The sequence below is a fragment of the Aspergillus heteromorphus genome (assembly GCF_003184545.1).
Source record: "Aspergillus heteromorphus CBS 117.55 chromosome Unknown BO70scaffold_18, whole genome shotgun sequence".
Classification (NCBI taxonomy): Eukaryota; Fungi; Ascomycota; class Eurotiomycetes; order Eurotiales; family Aspergillaceae; genus Aspergillus; species Aspergillus heteromorphus.
In genome coordinates, this window is record NW_020290423.1 from 492,278 (window position 1) to 512,482 (window position 20,205).

The 20,205-nt window shown below is 54.1% G+C and overlaps 9 protein-coding genes across 9 annotated transcripts; 5 read left to right on the plus strand and 4 right to left on the minus strand.

Annotated features, from left to right (window-relative positions):
* The first annotated feature begins 597 nt into the window (after window positions 1-597).
* On the plus strand, window positions 598-1,862 carry BO70DRAFT_363435 (uncharacterized protein). Its single transcript, XM_025543562.1, has one exon. The coding sequence runs from the start codon at window positions 843-845 to the stop codon at window positions 1,626-1,628; it is 786 nt and encodes a 261-aa protein (XP_025398070.1). The 5' UTR covers window positions 598-842; the 3' UTR covers window positions 1,629-1,862.
* A 229-nt stretch (window positions 1,863-2,091) lies between these two features.
* Window positions 2,092-3,375, plus strand: BO70DRAFT_339332 (uncharacterized protein; the record flags this gene model as incomplete). The annotated part of the gene is made up of 2 exons (XM_025541245.1): window positions 2,092-2,338; window positions 2,470-3,375. The coding sequence occupies exons 1-2, from the start codon at window positions 2,180-2,182 to the stop codon at window positions 3,373-3,375; spliced, it is 1,065 nt and encodes a 354-aa protein (XP_025398071.1). The 5' UTR covers window positions 2,092-2,179.
* Window positions 3,376-4,290: 915 nt separating this feature from the next.
* On the minus strand, window positions 4,291-5,542 carry gpaA (guanine nucleotide-binding protein subunit alpha gpaA; the record flags this gene model as incomplete). The annotated part of the gene is made up of 4 exons (XM_025546734.1): window positions 4,291-4,334; window positions 4,395-4,951; window positions 5,008-5,350; window positions 5,425-5,542. The coding sequence occupies 4 exons, from the start codon at window positions 5,540-5,542 to the stop codon at window positions 4,291-4,293; spliced, it is 1,062 nt and encodes a 353-aa protein (XP_025398072.1).
* A 2,838-nt stretch (window positions 5,543-8,380) lies between these two features.
* On the plus strand, window positions 8,381-9,254 carry BO70DRAFT_67965 (uncharacterized protein). Its single transcript, XM_025548641.1, has 2 exons — window positions 8,381-8,573; window positions 8,647-9,254. The coding sequence occupies exon 2, from the start codon at window positions 8,738-8,740 to the stop codon at window positions 9,164-9,166; it is 429 nt and encodes a 142-aa protein (XP_025398073.1). The 5' UTR covers window positions 8,381-8,573; window positions 8,647-8,737; the 3' UTR covers window positions 9,167-9,254.
* A 496-nt stretch (window positions 9,255-9,750) lies between these two features.
* BO70DRAFT_363440 (Smr domain-containing protein) lies at window positions 9,751-11,408 on the plus strand. The gene is made up of 4 exons (XM_025543563.1): window positions 9,751-9,947; window positions 10,028-10,128; window positions 10,211-10,461; window positions 10,600-11,408. Exons 1-4 carry the CDS (start codon window positions 9,911-9,913, stop codon window positions 11,021-11,023), a joined length of 813 nt encoding a protein of 270 aa, XP_025398074.1. The 5' UTR covers window positions 9,751-9,910; the 3' UTR covers window positions 11,024-11,408.
* Window positions 11,409-11,638: 230 nt separating this feature from the next.
* BO70DRAFT_294799 (FPP/GGPP synthase family protein) lies at window positions 11,639-12,740 on the minus strand (the record flags this gene model as incomplete). The annotated part of the gene is made up of 2 exons (XM_025539487.1): window positions 11,639-12,377; window positions 12,454-12,740. The coding sequence occupies 2 exons, from the start codon at window positions 12,738-12,740 to the stop codon at window positions 11,639-11,641; spliced, it is 1,026 nt and encodes a 341-aa protein (XP_025398075.1).
* Window positions 12,741-14,096: 1,356 nt separating this feature from the next.
* BO70DRAFT_67996 (cell division control protein 14) lies at window positions 14,097-15,409 on the plus strand. The gene is made up of 2 exons (XM_025548642.1): window positions 14,097-14,571; window positions 14,632-15,409. Exons 1-2 carry the CDS (start codon window positions 14,316-14,318, stop codon window positions 15,252-15,254), a joined length of 879 nt encoding a protein of 292 aa, XP_025398076.1. The 5' UTR covers window positions 14,097-14,315; the 3' UTR covers window positions 15,255-15,409.
* Window positions 15,410-16,035: 626 nt separating this feature from the next.
* On the minus strand, window positions 16,036-16,803 carry BO70DRAFT_397790 (uncharacterized protein; the record flags this gene model as incomplete). Its single annotated transcript, XM_025546735.1, has 2 exons — window positions 16,036-16,426; window positions 16,493-16,803. 2 exons carry the CDS (start codon window positions 16,801-16,803, stop codon window positions 16,036-16,038), a joined length of 702 nt encoding a protein of 233 aa, XP_025398077.1.
* Window positions 16,804-18,689: 1,886 nt separating this feature from the next.
* Window positions 18,690-19,929, minus strand: BO70DRAFT_363443 (putative mitochondrial outer membrane protein (Sam35)). The gene is made up of 3 exons (XM_025543564.1): window positions 19,553-19,929; window positions 19,233-19,472; window positions 18,690-19,175 (listed from the first exon to the last, which is right to left on the minus strand). Exons 1-3 carry the CDS (start codon window positions 19,808-19,810, stop codon window positions 18,780-18,782), a joined length of 894 nt encoding a protein of 297 aa, XP_025398078.1. The 5' UTR covers window positions 19,811-19,929; the 3' UTR covers window positions 18,690-18,779.
* Between the last annotated feature and the right edge of the window lie 276 nt (window positions 19,930-20,205).

The window sequence follows — 20,205 nt, forward strand, 5'->3', positions numbered from 1 at the left end:
CTCGCTAACCCTCCCTAAAGCGACTAGCGGGCCCATTTGCCCTCGTCCTCCAGGTGGTCTAGCCGATGGCACTGGATGGTGGCGCTCCCTCTGGCCAGCTGAACCTGCCTTGCATCAAGACGTTCTATCCCGGAATCTGTAACCCCCCCCCGTCCTATGATGGGGATGCATTTGCGGTTGGAGGGCTATTCCCGTGGGTTCTACTCATTGCATAAGCTCTCGTGGCTGATCATGGCAGAGCTGGACCTGGAGGGGCGCCCCCCCCCCTCTTCCTCTACTATAGACTAGATCGATCCAACAAGTGAGCTTCAAAACATGCTTCGATCCCGTTGTACAGGCGTAGATGTCCCTGCATTGTGGAGTCTCTTCATTTCCTCCCCCTTGGTATCTTATTATTATTATTCTCAGGCTATGGGATTTCCCTCACCGGGTCGCTCTGAGACCGCCGCCTTTTTTTTTTTTTTTCTTCTTTTGATTGATTGCTGGATGCGTGTTGGTTGCGCCATGGTCTGGTCGAAGTTATAAGTATCAGCAGACATCATCTACTCAGCGTTGATCGTGTTCGTAACCAGTTCGCGCTCTCTTTGCGATTGTACTTCGGTTGTCCAGACGTTCTGTTGTCTATCTTCTTCCTCTCTGCCTCAATCATATCTTCTATATAGATCCCAAGTCAGAGATCTAATCCATTGGTACTATTCTTCCCGACCTCAAATGTTACACAGCTCTCCCAACTAGGTGGTCCAAATACTTACTGAGGCCCCAGAGAACCAGCCCGTGCACCAAGATCGCGCGTACGGACAAAATCCTCCTTCGCTTGGTGGGCAACACCATAGAGAACTGCAATGCGCTGCGCGGATCATGAATCGGCAATTCCAAAAGACATCCAGAACCTCTCCCTCGGAATCCTATACGTGGTTGCCTGCGTACTCTGCCTTCTGGCGCTGGTCCAGCGCATCCGACGTCGGCCATACAGGCACTTCTCCTACGCACCGCTAGAGAGGCAAATGATGGATCCGCCATCATCTCCGTCCGAGAAGCGTCCTGTTGGTGGTATTGGTGGTGGTGGTGGTGGTAGTGGTGGCGAAGAGCCCGCGGACGCAGCAGTGGGCCAAGGCTACGGTTACGGCTACGGCGTAGCCTCCCACGGCGTTGGCCCATTCCCGTCAGCCTGTGATATTTTGCAGCCCCTGTCTCATTTGTCTCCCTTGCCTTCTAGTGGTTATCTGGCGGCGGTCCTAGCCCGGGAGCGGAGCAGCTGGGCAAAGCAATCATACCCGCGGGAGGATCACTTCGCCCCGTCGTGGCTCGGGGAAGCCGACTCTGCGGCCAGCCCTGGCCAGGACCGTCGACCAGCACCCACTTCCGTGACAGACAATAATAGCGTGGGTGACTCGTCACCCGGAGGGCGAAACCGCAGCGACAATCATGGGGGAAATGCGCCGCCGCAGACAGGACGTACTTCACCGGCTGGATGGCGTCCAGAGTGCCCCGGACAGGGGGTTCCCAGCATCGCAAACCTTATCGGGGCCCAGCCGTCCCAAAAATGCGGTTATGCAGTTCAATCCTTGCACGACGTGGACGAGGAGGGGGTGCGGACATGGCGGCGGTTGATGATCGAGTACAACTGACGTGTGGTGTCTTCCTGTTTTCCCTCTGGGTGGGCTTGGTTCTTTGCGTTACTCGTTCTTGTGCATTTTCTGTTGGATGCGTTGGTTGTTTATTTTCGGGCTAGTAGTATGAGGCGCCTGTCAGAAAAGACGGGGTCCCAAATGGGCGGCCACCTGCTGTTGTTGTTGTTGTTGTTGTTGTTGATATTGATGTCGTTGTTGTTTGTGTTGTAGCATTTCAAATGATGATTGATGACCTCGATGACAACAGTGCCCTGCCTGCGCTCTCAGGCACGCAGGCAAGGCGCACCTTCCTCCTCAGACTTGTTCTACTTAGTCCTCGTTCGAGCCTTCTCTATCAGGCCCATACATGTTGCCGGCCCGATTGGGACTAGCGGGGCAGCTCTATCGTGCTGAGTCATCCGATCTACAGGAACCGCCAGCCGATAACCACCAAACCGTCTCCAGATGCCAGATGCCAGGTGCCAGGTGCCCAACCTCTCCTCCCCCTCCTTCCCCTCCTCATCTTCCTCCTCCATCGCCAGAGCAGACAACCAACAGGTTCTGCCAAAATGACGCTCACCACCTACGCCTCCCCCCCGGACCCCTCCGACATTGCCACACTCAACCTCTCTCGCCTGTTCGCCCGTCTAGAGCATAACCTCCTCTCCTCGGCGGCGGACCTCAAACCACTACGACACTCGGAACACCAGCGCATGAGAGTGGGAGCGGTACGTCCAAATTCCTCTTTATCCCACGCAAGGAGCTCTCTAGAACTGCCTGTGCATCTGTATAGATCTGCAAACGGGACTAAACCCCGCCACCTGCTCACGCCTCAGCTAACCACTGCCCCCCTCAAAAGAACATAGAATACGCCCGCACCAACCTCCAAATCCTCGAACGCTCCCTCCCTCAAATCAAACCCCTCGATCGTCGCAACGACCTCCAGACCGACCTCGCACAGAAACGTCAGATCCTGAAACGTCTCCAGACTGTCCTCGACGAACTCGCCGCCGAGGCAGCAGCAAGGCCCACCCGACGGGCAGATGGCATCGACAATGACGACGATACGGAGGAAGAAGGAGATTCGCTGATTGATGAAGACCTCCTCGGAACACCCGAGGAAGGCAGCACGACTGATGGACTAGAGGAGACGGAAGAGACCGAGGACCAGGGCCTTAACCCGGAGGACGAGGAAGAAAGAGCCATATCCGCAACGGCCACATTACCCTCACTTGCGTCACCAACAATCACAACCACAACCACAGAAGTACCGCCATCACCTCCGGTAGCAACTGCCACCCCTACACCGCCACCGCCATCCTCCACACTCCGAAACAGATCCAATGTTCCCACCACCTCGCCCTTAGCAACAGCCACCGCCACCGGCGCTTCCGTGCACGACGCCCCCTCCTCCCCACAACATCCATCATCGCCCTCCCCGACGACTGAAGACGCGCTCTCTTCGGACCGTGCCGAACAGGAAGACCTCACGTCATCTCTGCTTGCGCTGGCGACGCAGCTGAAGTCGTCCTCGCAGGCGTTCCACTCCTCCCTGGAATCGGAGAAGTCGATTCTATCCCGTGCGGCTGATGGGCTGGACCGAACAACGGGCAATATGCAGGCTGCGGAGCGGCGCATGGGGATGCTGCGGCGCATGACGGAGGGGAAGGGCTGGTGGGGCCGGATGATGTTGTACGCCTGGATCTTCGGACTGTGGATCGTGGCGATCCTCATCGTCTTCCTCGGGCCAAAATTGAGGTTCTGAATCAATCACTAGTCGGTGGGTGGCCACATGCACTGAGAGGTCTCTATGGGTTACCGGCCTCTGGCATTCAAAATGTATATACATTGGCAATAGCAGAACTTCTATCACGAGACAATATAATTCACTTATACCCCTTCTCTCGACATGCAGGCGCCAATGATTGGTCTCCTACTTACGCTACAGCACAATTCCACACGAAAGATATATTTTCACAACCCTTAAACTGTGACTATAACCCGATGACCGACCCAGCATGACACATGAGAAATGAAGACATGAGATCTGGCGTGCCCTGCCATCCCCCGTGCCCATGACCCCCCTGCATCGTCCGCTTGCTCCCAGTGCACGTGAGACCAACATGAGAATGAGTAATATGGTTACACAGAATTGCCAACGAGAGCACTAAGAGATGATGATGATGGGATATCCAGCTTTCAAAATCAGACACATAGAAAGGAAAACGGAATGAGGGGTCAGGGGTGACGAAACATCGAGGATGGACCAGAAAATCAAACGACGCGGGGGGGGGGGATCCCATGGATCAAAGAGGAAGAAGGAGCAAAAGACACAGGCTGTGACGACCCGCAGACTGGGTGAAGAGTGCACGGGTGGCCCGTTGTTCAGAGAAGAGAAAAGAGAAGGAAATGGGAAAATAGAACAACTCCTGCTCTGTGTCATGGGATGGATATCGGTAATGCTGATAACAAAGAGCCGGCTAGATATCATTTCAGGACAAAGGAAAATGGGAATTAAGTAGAAAATGGACAAGTGAATGTCTCAACGCCAGGGTCTCTCAAGAAAAAAAAAAACAAATTGCGACATGGTATGACAAAGAGCAAACAGACAAGATTACAAGTCACATAGCATACGGTCTAAATGTCGAGATATTCTCACTCGATCGAGATATACCGGTCATTAGATCAGACCACACAGTCTCAGGTTCTCTTGGATGATAATATCTGGAAGTAGTCAGCAACCGTTCATGCATGGGTCGAGCCCGGAAGGGGCCGACAACTTACCGTTAACTGCGGCCATGACGAAACGAATTTGTGTGGTATCAGTAGCACATGTGAAGTGGGTGTAGATCTGCTTCTGCTCGGCCTGGTTGAGGGACACGAAGCGGTTGAGGATATAGTCGCACGCGGCGGCATAGTCTGCGCCACCTTCGTAGTCGGGGAAGTAGTTCTTCATCGGGCTGACGGGCAGCTTCTCCTTGAAGCGGTCGATCTTGTTGAGGAAGAGAATGATCGAAGTCTTGACGAACCACCGGGAGTTGCAAATCGAGTCGAACAGGGTGAGCGCCTCCTGCATACGGTTGACAGTCTCGTCCTCGAATAACAGCTGGTCGTACTCGGAGATGGCGACCAGGAAAAGAATCGTTGTCACGTTCTCGAAGCAGTGGATCCACTTCTTACGTTCCGAACGCTGGCCACCGACGTCGAACATGCGGTACGTCAGATCGCCGATGATGAAAGTGGTCTCGGTGATACCGGTGGTCTTGACACGCGAGCGGAGGACGTCCTGGTCTGTGGGGAGATAATCGGGCTGCGCAATACGGTCGATGGCATCGAAGTAGCTAAGAAACCGGTCAACAAAGGCCACGCTGAGATAGGAAAGATGCGCGCCACTTACTACTTGGCGGAGTCGTTCAACTGGTATTCGCGCGACCTCTTGAAGCACTCCTGCACACCGCTGTCGCGCCACAGGGCGCCAATCGCACCACCGACATCCGGGGGCAGGTTGTCGCCTTCGATCTGAGCGGGCTGCATGAAAACGGTCTGGACGTGGTACTCGTGGCGGGCGTCTTCCAGGGGCAGCTCAAGCGACTCCATGGCTTCCAAGATGACACGCATAGACTGGACGGTGTTGCTGTAGATGATTTCCTTGAACGATTCGCGCTCGTCTCGGGAGTAGCTGCCCTCGTGGATAAGCTTCATCTGCTTCAGGATGGTCGATTTTCCAGACTCTCCAGCACCTGTCAAGACACCATTAACCGCATATTCCAACGATAAAAACCCGGGGCGTGCAACGGGGTGGTGAGGCGCATACCCAGCAACAACATCTTGATCTCGTTTCTCTGCATCATCTTGTCCCGCTTCAGCTGGTTCTCGATCTCCTCGTTGCGAGCCTTGCCCTCCTTATCCTCAGTGCTCATTCCACAACCCATTTTGGCGGTAGTTTAAAGGAACGTGGGAGTAGTTGATGAAAAGTCTATCGCGCGTCGGGATGGAAGTAAGCGTCCGAGGAACGAGCCTGTCAAGGAGAAGGATTGTCAGCCATCAACCAAATGAATTCTCCGCGAACTGTAATGTCGGACAGCCCCTGCCCACGCCGAAGGTATTTTGACGGGGACAGAGCCACAATCAAGCAGAAGGAACCCCAAAGGGGAAAGACGAAGGCTTCCTAAAGTACCGCGACCCCCGAATCAGGGAACCGGGCAGCCGCCTCCCAGCACCAGAGAGCGCGCGGACGCAAGGAGGTGCAGCTGATGCATCAACCAGAAGGCTTGGGAGGACCGACCATGGGAGGCGAGGGATTCCGGGGGTAGATCGTGGGAAGACAGCAAGTAACGTGAAAGGGCGACTCACCTTGCTCGAGAAATTGATATATCACAGACCCAGACGGGGGGGGGGGAGGGGGGGGAGGAAGTGAAGAATGGATTAAACCGGGGATGGTATTATTACTAAAGGCCAAGCGGACGCAAAGGAACGGGCGGCAGGGGAAAAATCAAATATAAGCGCGGAGCCTTGGGAACTAGGCGGAAAGGAGGCGAAAAGGAAGGTGGAACAGTAATACACCAATGGCGGTGATTTCGAGTAACAAGGTTAATCCAGAGAAGCTAAGCTGGACAGTTAGGAAAGGGAATGGCAGGGGGGGTGTTGTGGTGGTGGTAGGGGTAGGAGGAGGGAGAGAAAGAAAGAAGAGGGAAGAGAAGTAAAGGGCAGGGATTGCGAGGAAGACAGAGAAGCTTGCTTGTCTATCCCAATCCGTGCAAGTTGGGGTGGGATGGGATGGGATGGAGACAAGGATCAAACGGAAAAAGAGAAGAGAGAGAGAAGGGAATGGGAGTGGAAGTGGAAGTGGACGGAGGAAAGCGAGCGAGGCTGAAGGACGGAGCGAGAGGATTAAGCTCAACACAGGTGTAAGGGGGGGATTCGGGCAAAGGAAAAAGAGGGCCAAACGATTGGAGCGAGCGATTGGAAGGATTGGAAGGGAAGGAAAAGGCAGGCAGAGAGAGAGAGAGCGAACGAAAGAACAAGACAGGCAAGACAGATACTAGGCAGGAAAAGGAGGGGACGGCCTTTAATTACACCTCATTACATCTTTACAATACACCCCCGGGCACGCAGGTGTCCTAGTACTATTATGGGTACAGGTGCTGGGATGGTACTCTGTATTATTTACCCAGGTGAGTTTCTGTCTTTCCGTCTTTTCTGTCTTTCTTGCTTGCTTGCTTTTTTTTTTTTTTTTTTTGTCTCTTGGCCTTGCCCGCCCTTCTTCCTCTTTTTTTCTGGAACGATAAAGTCTCCAGTCCTGCAGGCGACGATGACTGGGTCACTGGAGAACACACTCAGCAATAGGGGCAGTGTGGGTGGATCCCCTTGAGTGGAGGGCCGGTCATGGCCCCCGATTGGCAAGCCGGGTAAGGGGTGGCAGTGGAGGCCTCTCCGGCCGGGCCCAATGGCATTGCGCAGATAGCCCTCCCCTTTTCCATCCTAGTCAGGTATCGAGTCGGTACCGTCGGCTTGAACTCCCAGACGCACTTACTTACGCGCTGGTGGTATCTATCGAATTATCAATCATTCATTTAATTCCATCATGCTGATGGTGAGATCATGCATCCCGGGATGGCATGCAGGCGGACTTTAACAGTCTGTCGAATATTGTATACTCCGGGGGGGTTATAACAGCCATACCCTGCAGGGGCATGATGAGCCCATGGCGTGTCTGTCCAGCCAAGGCAGGTAGGTGCATGAGTCGGAGTCCGGACTGCGCTGAAGAAAGCACCGGCAGGGCATGAATCAATCACCGTGATCCTTCGCGGCTAACCCCAGGAATCAGGAGAACGAGGAAGTAAATACTATTCATCTAGCAATCAATGGCACCTGGTGAGGTTAAATCCAAAGTGGTCAGCTTCGCTTTTGGTGTCTATCCATCCATCTATTGCATGGATTAATTTCCGGTCGACGCAGATCTACAGGATGCGACGGTATGAGAGGGTCAACCTTTCATCCTGGACGGAGTACGGAGTACATAAGCGCTTACTACTACTACCTACATGACCCGGGCCGATGGCGCGACGGTTAGGCTAGTACTTCGGCGTACTGCCAAAGTCAGATCTTGTCGGTATCCTCTACAGTCATGCTGCTGCAAAGCTGCCAGCTCCATCAACAACTCCGACCGCAGACGTTGCCTACCTCTCTATCGATAACAGTACGGAGTACTCCGTACAGACTAGATACTCAGGTCCGTATCTGGGATGTACCTGGGTAGATAGGTGCCTGGTAAGAATGGAGACAGGAGACTGGGGAGGAGGAGTGGTGCCTTGGATGGCTACAGTTTCAAGTGCCCGCCACGCGGTGGAGGTTCGGCACCGATCGCCAGGTACACTGGCTGGTGGTACGTACGGCACGATTGCGTGCCGGCAGGCCACCTGTTGCTGGTTCCAGAATGTCTCGGGATGCGCGTCCTTGGAACTGACTCTTTCTCACCTGTTAGATCCAGCCCAGAGTTCCTGTGAGGATTGTTCAGTGATATCTCGATACGTCAAGTAGATGGCTAGGGCTAGAGAGCTACTACTGTGGTGAGTCTGTGTGCTGCATGATCACCATGTGGAGTGGTCCCTATTACTCCGTACTGTGGACTACCTACCTGCTCCAGTACCGACGAGTCGACGATGCTGACCTCAAGATTGGGATGGGCATTAGTGTCACAGTCCTGGCCTCACAGTCAGTCAGGTATCGTACGGTAAACTCCACCCCAACTGCCCGTCGATCGCTTCTCCGCACCCAGACATTTGTAGTACTTGTTGTTGTACTCCGTATCAGACGGTAGATAGACCAGACCAGACCAGACCAGATCAGACCAAAATAGGCGGGTCGGAGACTGGAACTTCCATCAGCTGCACTTCATCTGATACACGTCTGAAGTTGGAACTCTACACTTTGCGACTTGCCACCTGAGGTTTGAGATTTGAGGTTTGAGGTTCAAAAGTTGCAGTTTTGTTCCAGTGTGGCAATCACTGATACATGTTCCATCTCTCTTGATCAGAAACAGCACCAGCACCGTCTTCCGTGGATAAGAAACGATCCTGCGACGGGCATCCCAGTGGAAGACGAGAGGCGGAACGACCCGATTCAAGATGAATCTTCCACCGAACCCTACGGAGTACCTGTGGCCATTATCCGTGGTTCTACCGCTGGCTAGAGACTCCCCCCACCGTCTAGTACTACTACTAGTCGCGTTCTTTCCCGCACGCGTTCTACCGGCATGGTTGTCGTCCCCTTTCCGTGGTGGTGTGCTACCGCTGCTTACCGTCGGTGGTGCTTTCTATCTACCACTGGCCAAGTGCCTCGTGGCGAGCAACCTGACAGGGCTCTCGAGATCTTCATCATCACCAGAGGGACGGTGGACAGTAGATGGTATATATCACAAAAAGTTCACCGCAGGAATGCATGTGTCGATTGAGCACCCAAGTCCCAACCGGGCAGCTCGGGGTTCTACTCATCTCCTCTTTGCCCGGAACGAGGCCAGACTATTGACCTGGTTTCCACTCTCACGGGCTTGGTGACCTTAGCGCGGGCACCTTATTGTTAGGCACTTGGCCGATTGCGCTGAGTAGCCCGGCTTGAGGTACGGAGTGCTGACTTGCTGAGTGACTGCTGAGGGCTATCCAGGATCTGAAGATTACTGCAGACACCTGCTTCGTAGTAGTAGGACTGCTTCCGGGCAAAGGTGCATCCGTGATGAAAGAGTGGCAGGGGAGTGATTGGCGGACTAGATGCATGCAGGGGGATTCAACACGAGGCACCGGGCTTACCAGCACAACTAATCTACGGGGTCCCTCCCAAAAAAAAGATTGCCGACGGAGTACCAAAGGATATATCCAGCCGGGCGCATTCGCGATCGGTGGCTGACGGACGCATACCGTCAACGCGAAGGAAGGGCCGTAGAAGACAGCTGCAGATTCGATCATTCGACAGCCTCGAGTGGCCATACTACCAGTACCATGATGCCATACCTAGTAGGTAGTACTGACTGCTTTTCCAGTTCCTGCACGCCTGGATGCTGGCCGGCCAATAATCCGATCGCCGCTCCACTCCGATCCCGATCCGGCCAGAATCCAACCCTCATTCCACCTTCTCATCCACTCGCTCCATTTTCAGCCTCTTCAGTCCCGACGGCCATAGCCCCAAGTTTCTCCTGGTCCTATCCTTATCTGTCTATCTATCTATCTCTCGATCTACCTACCTACCTATATACCGATTTCCTCGATTGATACTCCGTACCCACCACACCTTCACACCTTCACAACATGCACGAACATGAAATGTCCCACATGGGCCCTCGGGGTATGACACCCTAGATAGCATCCTCAACACCAACAATCAACTCCCCCAATTGAACTAACACCACCTCCGCCAACTTCCAGCCTTCAATCACGAACAGAGTCAAGATGCCGAAGCCGAGTACGAACGTCTCCGGAACCTCGCCCACCAGGAGGCTTCGAAGCGCAACTCCTGTTTCCAACGGGTACTTCCCTGCCCAACCACCGTCTGCGCGACGAAACCAACTCCCTCTCGAGACTAACAGCAATGGTCGCAACCCCATCTAGTCCCAGGAAGCCTACTCCAGCGGCGATGGCGCAAAGGCCAAAGAGCTCTCCGAGCAGGGCAAGTCCCACGGGCGCAAGATGGAGGAGTACAACAAGCAGGCGTCCGAGTACATCTTCCGCGAGAACAACGCCAGCGGGCGCGTCGCGGCCGACACCATCGACCTTCACGGCCAGTATGTCGAGGAGGCGGAGGAGATCCTCGAGGAGAGGATCAAGTATGCGAAGTCGCATGGACAGAATCATCTTCACGTGTACGCTTACCTCCTTCCTTTCTCGTTGTGCCGTCATGATCCTCATCATTTCGTCTACCCTACCCACCTCCTACCTATAACCCCACCCCTCCATATTCAGAACAACCCACTAACCACCCACCCCCCCCTCCAACCCAGAATCGTCGGCAAGGGCAACCACTCCGCCAACCACATCCAGAAGATCAAGCCGCGCGTCGAACAAGTCTGTCAAGAACTCGGCCTGCAATACGCGACGGAGGAAAACGCCGGCCGCATCTACGTCAACCTCACCGGCGGCCCTGCTGATTCTGTGCCGCCTGCGCCTGCGCCCCCGTCCGAGGGCTACGCCCAGCCTGCTCCTCCTCCTTCCCACCAGCAATATCCCGGTCAGCAGTACCAGCAACAACCCCAGCACGCCCAATATGCCCAGCCGGCGCCGCAGCAACAACCATACCAGCAGCCCCAGCAGCAGCAGCAGCAGCAATATCAACAACCTCAGCAGCAACAGCAGCAGGATGAGATGGAACAGTTGGTTACGAAGGTGCTGCGGAAACTGGAGAAGGCTTGCTGTGTGGTGATGTGAGGGGTATATACAACATATATTATCATGTCATGTCTTGCATTTAGAGTATTTGGGGCAGTGGGATCTATTACGAGTGAGTGGCAGATAGAGAGACATAGAGAGACAGACAGACAGAAAGAGAGAGGGGGGGGGAGACTCTAGGGTGGTTCTTGGCGTGATGACTGGGATTCCATTTTATTTCGTGCGTTGGAGGAAGGATTACTTATACCCAGGGTGTTGGATTCAGTTCCGGATGATGATTGGATTGGAATATTCCGGTAGGTACCTACTATACTTGGTTTTATTTTTTTTGTGGTCGGAGGTTTTGTCTTACTGCAGCGGGTATCTAGAAGAAGGAAAGAAGGAAAGAAGGAAAAGGAAGGAGAAGGGTCGTATTGAAATTACCACAGGTGCGCTGTGTTTCAGATTCAGTCCAAGGCAAGACAAGGCATCCAATAGACTAATTAAGTACTAGAAGTAGTAGGTAGTAGTATCATGTTCGACGTTCCTCATGAAGAATACGAGACTTGTCCATCCAATCAGCCGACCAACCAGGGAAGGCTGGGAGGAGCACGCCCCGATAAACACCGACGGTGGTATGATGGTGGAGCTGGTGGCTCATGTCATCTTTTAGAACTATCGCTCTCCCAGAGTCGATTCGGTGATCTTGTTAAGGATGGCCCGGACCATAGCGCCCTCGTCGCGGCCATCGGGCTGCTCGCCGTCAATTTCGTCGATCAGCGCCAGCGCCTTCTCTCGCAGTTCGCGGACGACGCCCTGCGTGTGCGCAAAGCTGCCGGTGCTTTCCATGTGACTGACGGCGTACAGCTTGACCTCCTCGTCCTTGGTCTTCTGCTTGAGGATGCTGATGAGCTGGTGATTGCCGGGGTTGGAGCGGATGCTGTGGATGATGGGGAACGAGAACTTGCCCTCCGTGAGGTCTTCGCAGAGGCCCTTGTTCTTCGTGTAGGTGGTGCTGGACAGGTTCAGGTAATCGTCGCAGATCTGGAAGATCAACCCCATCACGTTGACCAGGCTCACGCAGTCCTTGTCCGTGCCGCTTTCGGCCTGCATCAGCTTGACGGCGAGCCGGAACAGTCCTCCGGTTTTGTTCCCCACCATCTCCAGGTACTCCTCCTCGCTGGGGCAGGTGAGCGTATCCCGCCAGAAAAGGTCCATGCCTTGACCGCGGTGCAGGTTCAGTAACTCCTGCACATAGATGTCGATCGCCGTCGGGTTATTTAGCTTTTGGACTTCCTGGAGGGCGAGGAAGTACACATAGTTGGCTGAGTTGATGGTCTGCGCTGTGCCGTAGATGTTATGGGCGACTGGGATTCCGCGCCGAAGAACCGAGTTATCCTCGACATCGTCGATCCTGATTGACGCACCAGACGTTAGCTGTGTCCGACTCCGTTTGGAGGACGGAGGAGGAACGCGGGGGCGGAATTTACAGCAGTGAAGCCGTGTGAAGCATGGCCACCACCTTGGTGATGATGGTCAGGCTCTCCGGAGGGACCTTCAACCAGACATTGAAGGCATTGATGAACTGGCGCCGAATATCCTTGCCGGGGTGCTGGAGCATATAGTCGTATGGTCCGAGGAGGATCTGGTTGTTTTCCGACGACCACTGGCCATCTCGATATTTGGTTCCATCCACGCTGGAGCGATTGCGATTGTGTGCGCGGGACCGGTGGGCGCTGGTCTGGAGCTCGTCCTCGTTCGGGTCCGGGAACGCCATGGGGTCTGGCTTCACGGGGGGGGCTGCGCCCATCCCTGCCATTGGGGTGTCCATGACGGCGGTATATGTCGGGTGAGGGGAGAGGAGAGCGGGGGGGTCAAAGTATGGGCCTGGAGACATGGCGTGAAGTGTTAATCAATGGCGTCCGTGTCCGGTATGGGAGGGTGTATTAGCCAGGGGGGAGGGGGGGTTCCTGCTCTGTTCCTCGGAGTGAAGGCGGCGGATGCTCAGTGGCAAGAGAGGGGGAGGAGAGGGGGAGGAGGGGGGCAGTGAAAGTAAAGTAAGCTAGCCCATCTTACAGGTGTGATGAAGGTGCAGACCAAAGCGTCCAGCACGGGCTAATTAGAAGCAGGCCCCATGGGGCGAAGAATGCAAACAGCAGCAGCAGTCAGTCAGTCAGTCAGAGCATCGAAGTATGGCTGGAGAGGAGCAGCAAATCGCAGCAAGTATAGGCCGCAAGTAGTAGCAAATAGCAGCAGTGTGACGCGAATCACATGCCCGGCCAGTGTGCGCGCCTGTGAGGGGGTCACACCGCGGGTCACCTGACCGGGAAAAGGTTCCCCCCAGCGGCTCCAATCATGGGGAATCGCTCTGGAAAAATCGTCCGAATCGCCCGAATCGCCCGAAATCCCCGCACAAACTCCGGCCGGTCCTCCCTTCTAGATCAATATTCATCAAACATCCGGCCCCAACAGTCTCACCACCACCACGGCAACCATGCAATGTGACCTGTCACCTGTTATCTCTGTCGTCTCTGTCGTCACTCTCAGTCAATCACAGCCAACCAAAGGGGCGGTCTGAGTCGTTGCACCAATTCCCAGATATGCCTCCGGGAGGCGGGCCAGGCTGGACTCCGAGAGGAGGTTGGTTGTACTGACTACTGACAGTGGGATGGGGAAGATGGAGTAGTAGGCGCCCCGTTGACGTCGAGTCTCGAAAAGTGACAGCCTGCCCGTTCCCAAGTCCAAGGCATTTATGGCCCCGAACGACAGCAATGGCGTAGCTGAACCACACTACCAGCCACCTCTTTAACTGGGTTGACATCATTAGCAAGGCGCTATCCAGGAGATCCGGTTCTTCATGGAGCCCATGCCGGCCGCTTATTGGAACACGATCGCGGGTCGCCGGGGCAACCATCGGGTTGTTGTGGTCGGATGTGGGGGAACAACCCAGGCCAGGGCCAGGACAGGTCAGAACGGACCCAGGACAGACCCAGGACAGCCCAGTCGCCAAGGCTCGCCGCAACCGAGTCTAATCGGCGCGATCAGCTTCAGATGATGCCAACAACCATCTGTTCGCTAGCTGATCGTGTCCACCCACTATCGCGCACCAATCGTGGCCGCCTTTAATATACACGTCCCCATTTTCCAAGCGCCTGGGCTCAGCCGTGTTCTATTTTTCTGCCCCCCCCCTCACACGTTCCCGGAGTAAGGTACATATAGATAGTGCCTGACTTCTTGGCCCAGGGTCTTCGAGACGGATCAGTTTCTTTTTCACTCATCGACCTCCCCCACCCACACACTCAACTTTTTTTCTCCCATTGTGCCACGAACTTTAACCTGCGCCGTCATACTCATGGAGACGCTGCTGGCCCATTCGTTCGACTACCTTTCCTCTTACGAGCCTAGCAAGGTCCGCAAAGGGCTGCGGCAGGTCGAAGGGCTCCTCGCACAGATCTGCTTATCCAAGTCGAAACGCTCGGCGTCGGACAAACGGCGGTCCCTTCTATCCTTTGGGGCTCCGCAACCAGTGCCCAAAACATTGTCCGAGCTCAGAGATGATCCGGCCTTTCGCGAATTTTTCAAGCTGCAGGAGGGGTTTCAATGGAATGGTATGTGTCGCCGTCGCGTCTCGAAATGTCGCGCAATTCCACTTCGCTAACGCATCACAGTCGCAATGCGCCTGGTGACATGTCTCGAGCACCTGCTCGGCCGGGGAAGCAACGGCACCAATGACTTGCTCATCGTCTCCACCCTGGACCTGATACAAGGCGTGCTTCTCCTCCACCCCCCGTCGCGCACCCTGTTTGCGCGCGAGATCTACATGAACCTACTACTCGATCTCCTCGACCCAATCAACTGCCCGGCGATCCAATCCGCGACCCTCCTCACCCTGGTCACGGCGTTACTGGACCACCCTGCCAACACGCGCACTTTTGAGGAACTCGATGGACTTCTGACCGTGACCTCCCTCTTCAAACAGCGCGCCACATCGCGCGAAGTCAAGCTTAAACTCGTCGAGTTTCTGTACTTCTACCTGATGCCGGAGACGCCAATGGTTGCATCAAGCGCTCCCAATACGGCGGTTGGCCACCAGCGCAGTCCAAGCAAATTGGGCCTGGCACAGGTGTCTCGGAGTGTCAATGTCCCGGGAGTTCACGGCGGCGGAAAGGCGCACCGCGACACTCGCACGACAGACGAGAAGCAGTCCTTGCTGGGGCGGTATCTGAACAACGTGGAGGATCTAGTCGAAGATTTGAAAGAAACGGCGCCCTTCGGTGCGACGGTTTATTAGCGGTGCGGGTGTTACGAGCGTCAATAATGGGTTCGGTTCTCTTGAGTCTTCTGTGTTTATGTTGAGCGATGGAGCGTGCATGGATTACGGTATCATGGCTGGGTTTCTTATGGCTTTTCCTTTCCTTTTATTTTTCTCCCCCTCTTCCTTTCCCTTCCCTTTCTTTCCCTTCACTTTTTTCCTTATCTCTTTTATTTCCTTTTCTATCCTTTTTTTTCCCGTCTGGTTGTCTTTGATATCCTCGGTTTTCTTTCCTTTCTCCTCTATTCTTCTCTTTCTGCCACGAACTCTTCCCGTCTGGTACGGTCTATGCATTGGATTCCCCGTCTCTCCTGCTGTTGTGATTGTTTCTGTTTCTCGTTGTCTCTCTCATGCTTCCATGCTCGATGTTTTCTTTCTCCATGTCGCCGTTCTTTACTTTACATGTGGCTCATGGATCATGGATTATCTCTCAATGTCTTATGTGTCATGTTACGCTACGCTACGCATGTCCTGTTTTCATGCTACTGTTTTCCCTCTTCCTCGAATGAAGTGATATGATTGATTCCCCCACCCCACCATCACAGTGCTTTAATGAATGAACTACAAGATTGAGATTTACCTATACTATACTATACTATATCTGTAATCACTAAAATCTTACACGTAATAATTCAATAGGGAAATTCTCAAATCATACTACATACATACACCCTCCAAGCGTACCTCATAGATCTAGATATTGTATATATTTACATCACCCCCGTCCACCTCCCCCTCCACCTCCCCCTCCACCTCCAACCTAAGACTTCGACAACAACCACCCCCCATTCTGCAACGACCGAAACACCCCCTCGAGATCATATTCAGCGCAACCTCCTTCAACCGCCGCACATTCTCCGCCCCGTAACGCGCCAAGGGATCCTGATCCCGCGCCGCATAGTTCGAATACTTGTAGGGCAGATACACCCCCATAAAGAGACGTACATTGCTGTCCAACGGGCTCTAAGCCTAGCGTACTACCACCGTGTTTCAGCGTCTGATTCATGGCGAGAGAGAGCCTGGACTGGATGACGCTCGTCAGGGCAAGACCTTCCACGACCTTGAGGAGTTCGGCTTGCTCGGCGTGGGCTTTCTCGATGGCCTCGTATACCGCTACGCTGTGACGGCTGGACATGGTGCGGAATTCGTGACTGAGTGGGGGGGTTAGGTTAGGTACGTACATCGAGTTATGAGGGAGGTAAAGGGGATAAGCGTACACGGTAGGCTCGGCCTCGTTCATGGACGCGATGATCTGGACTAGATCGTAGATTGTTCGGACACCCGGGGGCACGAAGTTGGTAAGGTGGGGGATGCTGTAGAAGGGCTGAAATACTGAGGGGTTTTCGACGGGGGCGCAGTAACAGTTGATGATGAGGATTATGTCGTCGGTTGGGTTCCAAATCAGAGTGGCTTTGTTGTCGGTTTTGATGGCGTCGTGGTATTGCATTAGAGCCTCGCGGAGCTGCTTGGCTGCTGTGAGAGGGTAGACTCGAACTTCGGTCCAGATCTGGTTGGGAACGGTTGCCATTTCGATCTTCGTGACGATGCCTGGTTCACGGTTGGGCAATTGGTTGAGGATTGGCGAAGGGGAGGAAGTATACCGAAGTTGGAACCGCCGCCCTTCAGGGCCCAGAATAGATCGGTGTTTTCATTCGGGGCAGCATAGTACATATCCCAATACCTTACCTGTCAATGCATAACTGTATCGAGCCGCTAGCCACGATTCTCTCGCGCGCGTCGCTACCTGATCCACTGCTCAGACGGCAGACAAGAAGACACCCTGGGGGGGCTCTTTCTCCATGTACTACGCAGCAGAACCCTTCGCGGATGGACCGTGAGAGATGGCCACAATGGGAGAGTCACTTGAGCGACGGGATGATGGAGGTACATCGCACATGACAATTTATTGTACGGATCATTGTGCTAGCCCTGGCGATACCGACGACACGACCACCACGAACGCGTATGTGACGGGGGATAGGGGGTCAGTGAATACAGCTTGAGATATCGCGTGGGGTTCATCCACAGGAGTCTGGCAATTTGAAATTAGTTGAAATATGGGACTTTTAAGAACAGGCTCTCATGATCTTTCTTGGCCGTTGATGTAGGTAGGAAGGAAGGAAGGAAGGAAGGTCTGTCGTTGGTATAAAGAAGGTGTGGACCATAACTCGTAAGCCATTGGAGGCGATGGATCGATCAAAGGGTAGATGGTAGTAGTGGGTACAAATGCAAATCGAAGAAACATTTTCTCGCCCTGCTGAATGATGGAGAAGATTAACCTTTGCCCGTCCATGGAACAGCTCCACAGCTAATCTAAAGTAGTACTACTATCCCTCAGACGAGGGTACGCGACACACTAGAGATGCTAGTCGCAGGACACCTATGCAAGTCTATTTTGACTCCTTCCCGTTATCTATCTACCATTTGACGAAAAGGTAGCGATTTTGCTTCCCGGACCTATCTAGCCAGTCGATCTATTCTTTTGATAGTATTACTACTCACTGCCTAGTAATGCTGTGAGGTGAGCCGTGTGATAACTTACGGTTGTCTAGTACTACGTTGAAGTAGTACTATATATATCCATTCCATCCCTCCCGCAATGCGAGCCTGATTCTTCGCATAGTACTTCCAATTTGCGGAGTTAACCACACCTTCTGTGCACTCGGTTTAGCTAGCTGGAGCGAAAATCTGAAAATTCATCAAGATCATATCATCGTTCACCTACACCATACCTCATTCGATCTCAGGAGCGTTGGCAGACAGCGCTATGGCCAGCAGAGTGCACAGTCCCATCTAATCAACACAAACTGGTCTACAACACAAATGGCAGCTTCCTCCGTTTACTACCCCACTGGCTACAGCTACTGTATGAACCGGGCCCAAAGGTCCGATCCTGAGACTAGTTGACCTAGGCTATGACGCGGGAGACACATCCGCCGGGCAGCGTTGGACTCCAAAGAATCACTCGGGATAGGATCTTATTGGGTATATTCGACCCGATGACAGTACCGGGAGACAGTATTGGGACGACAGGGGCGATTTGTCTTGGAGCGCATACCCCTACAGAGCTCTGCTCTTTGAATGTGTGACCACGCTATTGAGGCACGGTGGGTGTCTGTTTGTCACGGATATGCACCCCGATATGGGGACGATTAGCCAGACAGGCCTTGTGGATACTGCAACTGGGACGAAATTCCGATCGAGGAGTTTCTCGCATTCCGTCAAGGATGTATTGGCGGTGGCAGACCGGACTGGGTTAGCTGACTGGAGAAGGTGCTTGAGAGAGAACCGTCATGGGAGACTGGCGGGTTCGTTAGGGCGAAGAAATGGATTTGGCACCACGGTATAGGTCGGAATATGTTTCAAAAGCGATCTCAATGACCGTGCAAACCTAATCTAGAAGCTGGATGCCTGTTCCGATTCTAGGTGGATAGGGTAGGGATTGACAAAGTAGGTTGTTATTGTACAGAAATTAAAGATATCTTTTGGATCCGCCCCCAGGGTCTAGAAGAACTTTAGTAGCCTCTCACGGTGTTGTACAAGGTTTTCATGTCGTCGCAGCAATTGTCCCAGCCGGTTTCGCTTCCATCCCAGACCCTCGTCCAAGATGAGGTGCGTGTATGCGAAGACGCTGGCATCGAATAGGCCGGGATTGGGTCGGTCGAAGAAGTGTGTGTTGTCCCCGAGCAGTGTGGATAGCGCCTCGAATGCGTCGCTCGCCTCCGCCTCCAAAGCGCCGACATCGACGTATGATGCTGTTTTCAGGATCTCTGTCCGGGCGGCCTGCTGGAGTTGCACCGAAAGGGTGGTCCGTACGGCGAAATTTGTGCTCGAAGGGTGCACATACAGTGGTTGAGCAACCGCATCGAAGTTCTCGGGGTCCAGATATAGGGCATAAAGCTACAAGCCTGTCAGCATGGAATGATTCCTCTGGAAGTCCACTGTTCCACCACGTACCCAAGCATTTCGTATCCGGTGATCCAGCAACGACGCATACACATCAAAGCGCACGTCCAGCTGCTGCTCCTCTTCACAGTGCACTTGCTCAATCGCCCATTTCTGCAGCCTGCCAGAAGGGATCGGGGCGTTATTGTCGACTGGGTGAGCGGGGAGAAGGAAGGGAAGGGCACCGGAGGGTGACGCATGGTTGTTCGAAGGAATAATGTCGAAGTCGATCCCAACAAACCTCAGGTATGCCTAAAAGCCGCAAGAAGTCCCCAGTGAGCGATGACCGATCACACGGCGCGCCGCACCAGCACCTAGGTGATTTCACGTACCTGCCATTTGAGACACTGCGGGTTGAAGGAGGGTCTCCCACGCCTGGCACCGGCGGCATCTGTAAAGACAAACAAGCGATTGCCTCGTTTGTCCGACCACGGGATGTGCGGGAGATCATTAGGCGGGTAGGTGACGAGAGGGAAGCGGTCGAAGATGCGCTTCACCGGCGCAGGGACGGAGAAGAAGTCTCGAGCGCGCGACGCCGCAGTCCCATTGTCCGGCGCCTGGCCGGGAGCATCACGACGTTCGGGGGTCATTGGAACAGACAAGGAAAAGGTAGACTGGCGGACGGGAGAAAAAGAGCGGCCGGGCTGGACGACGTCAGCTCCAGGGATAAGAGAACTTGGCGGCAGGGCTAGTTGAAGTGCCGACTTTGTAGTACGTACGGAGTAGCAGCAGGAAAGAGGCTCGCATACTTTGTCTGCCCGCGCAGCTTGTTATTCGCTGGCCGATCCAGGCGTCGTGGATGCCTGACGGCCTCAGGCAGTGAGAAAAAGGCCAGGCACAGACACGTGCCTGAGGTCGCCTGAGGTCGCCTGAGGTTGCTGGTTGCCCTAGGCCTCCTGCCTCCCGCCCGCTCTTCTTATCGGCCCTCGTCTTTATTCTGCCGTCCGGACTTCCGCTCATCTCCCCCGATTGCCAAATCCTCTCC

Excerpts from the sequence above, each read along its gene's own strand:
- BO70DRAFT_363440 (XM_025543563.1), top strand. The coding sequence starts at position 9,911 with ATGCACGAACATGAAATGTCCCACATGGGCCCTCGGG. Across the intron at positions 9,948-10,027 it reads GTCCCACATGGGCCCTCGGG|CCTTCAATCACGAACAGAGT; the intron begins GTATGACACCCT and ends GCCAACTTCCAG. Across the intron at positions 10,462-10,599 it reads GGACAGAATCATCTTCACGT|AATCGTCGGCAAGGGCAACC; the intron begins GTACGCTTACCT and ends CCTCCAACCCAG.
- BO70DRAFT_67996 (XM_025548642.1), top strand. The coding sequence starts at position 14,316 with ATGGAGACGCTGCTGGCCCATTCGTTCGACTACCTTTCCTCTTACGAG. Across the intron at positions 14,572-14,631 it reads GGAGGGGTTTCAATGGAATG|TCGCAATGCGCCTGGTGACA; the intron begins GTATGTGTCGCC and ends AACGCATCACAG.
- BO70DRAFT_363435 (XM_025543562.1), top strand. The coding sequence starts at position 843 with ATGCGCTGCGCGGATCATGAATCGGCAATTCCAAAAGACATCCAGAAC.
- BO70DRAFT_67965 (XM_025548641.1), top strand. The coding sequence starts at position 8,738 with ATGAATCTTCCACCGAACCCTACGGAGTACCTGTGGCCATTATCCGTG.
- BO70DRAFT_363443 (XM_025543564.1), bottom strand. The coding sequence starts at position 19,810 with ATGACCCCCGAACGTCGTGATGCTCCCGGCCAGGCGCCGGACAATGGG. Across the intron at positions 19,473-19,552 it reads CGCAGTGTCTCAAATGGCAG|GCATACCTGAGGTTTGTTGG; the intron begins GTACGTGAAATC and ends TGCGGCTTTTAG. Across the intron at positions 19,176-19,232 it reads ACCGGATACGAAATGCTTGG|CTTTATGCCCTATATCTGGA; the intron begins GTACGTGGTGGA and ends ACAGGCTTGTAG.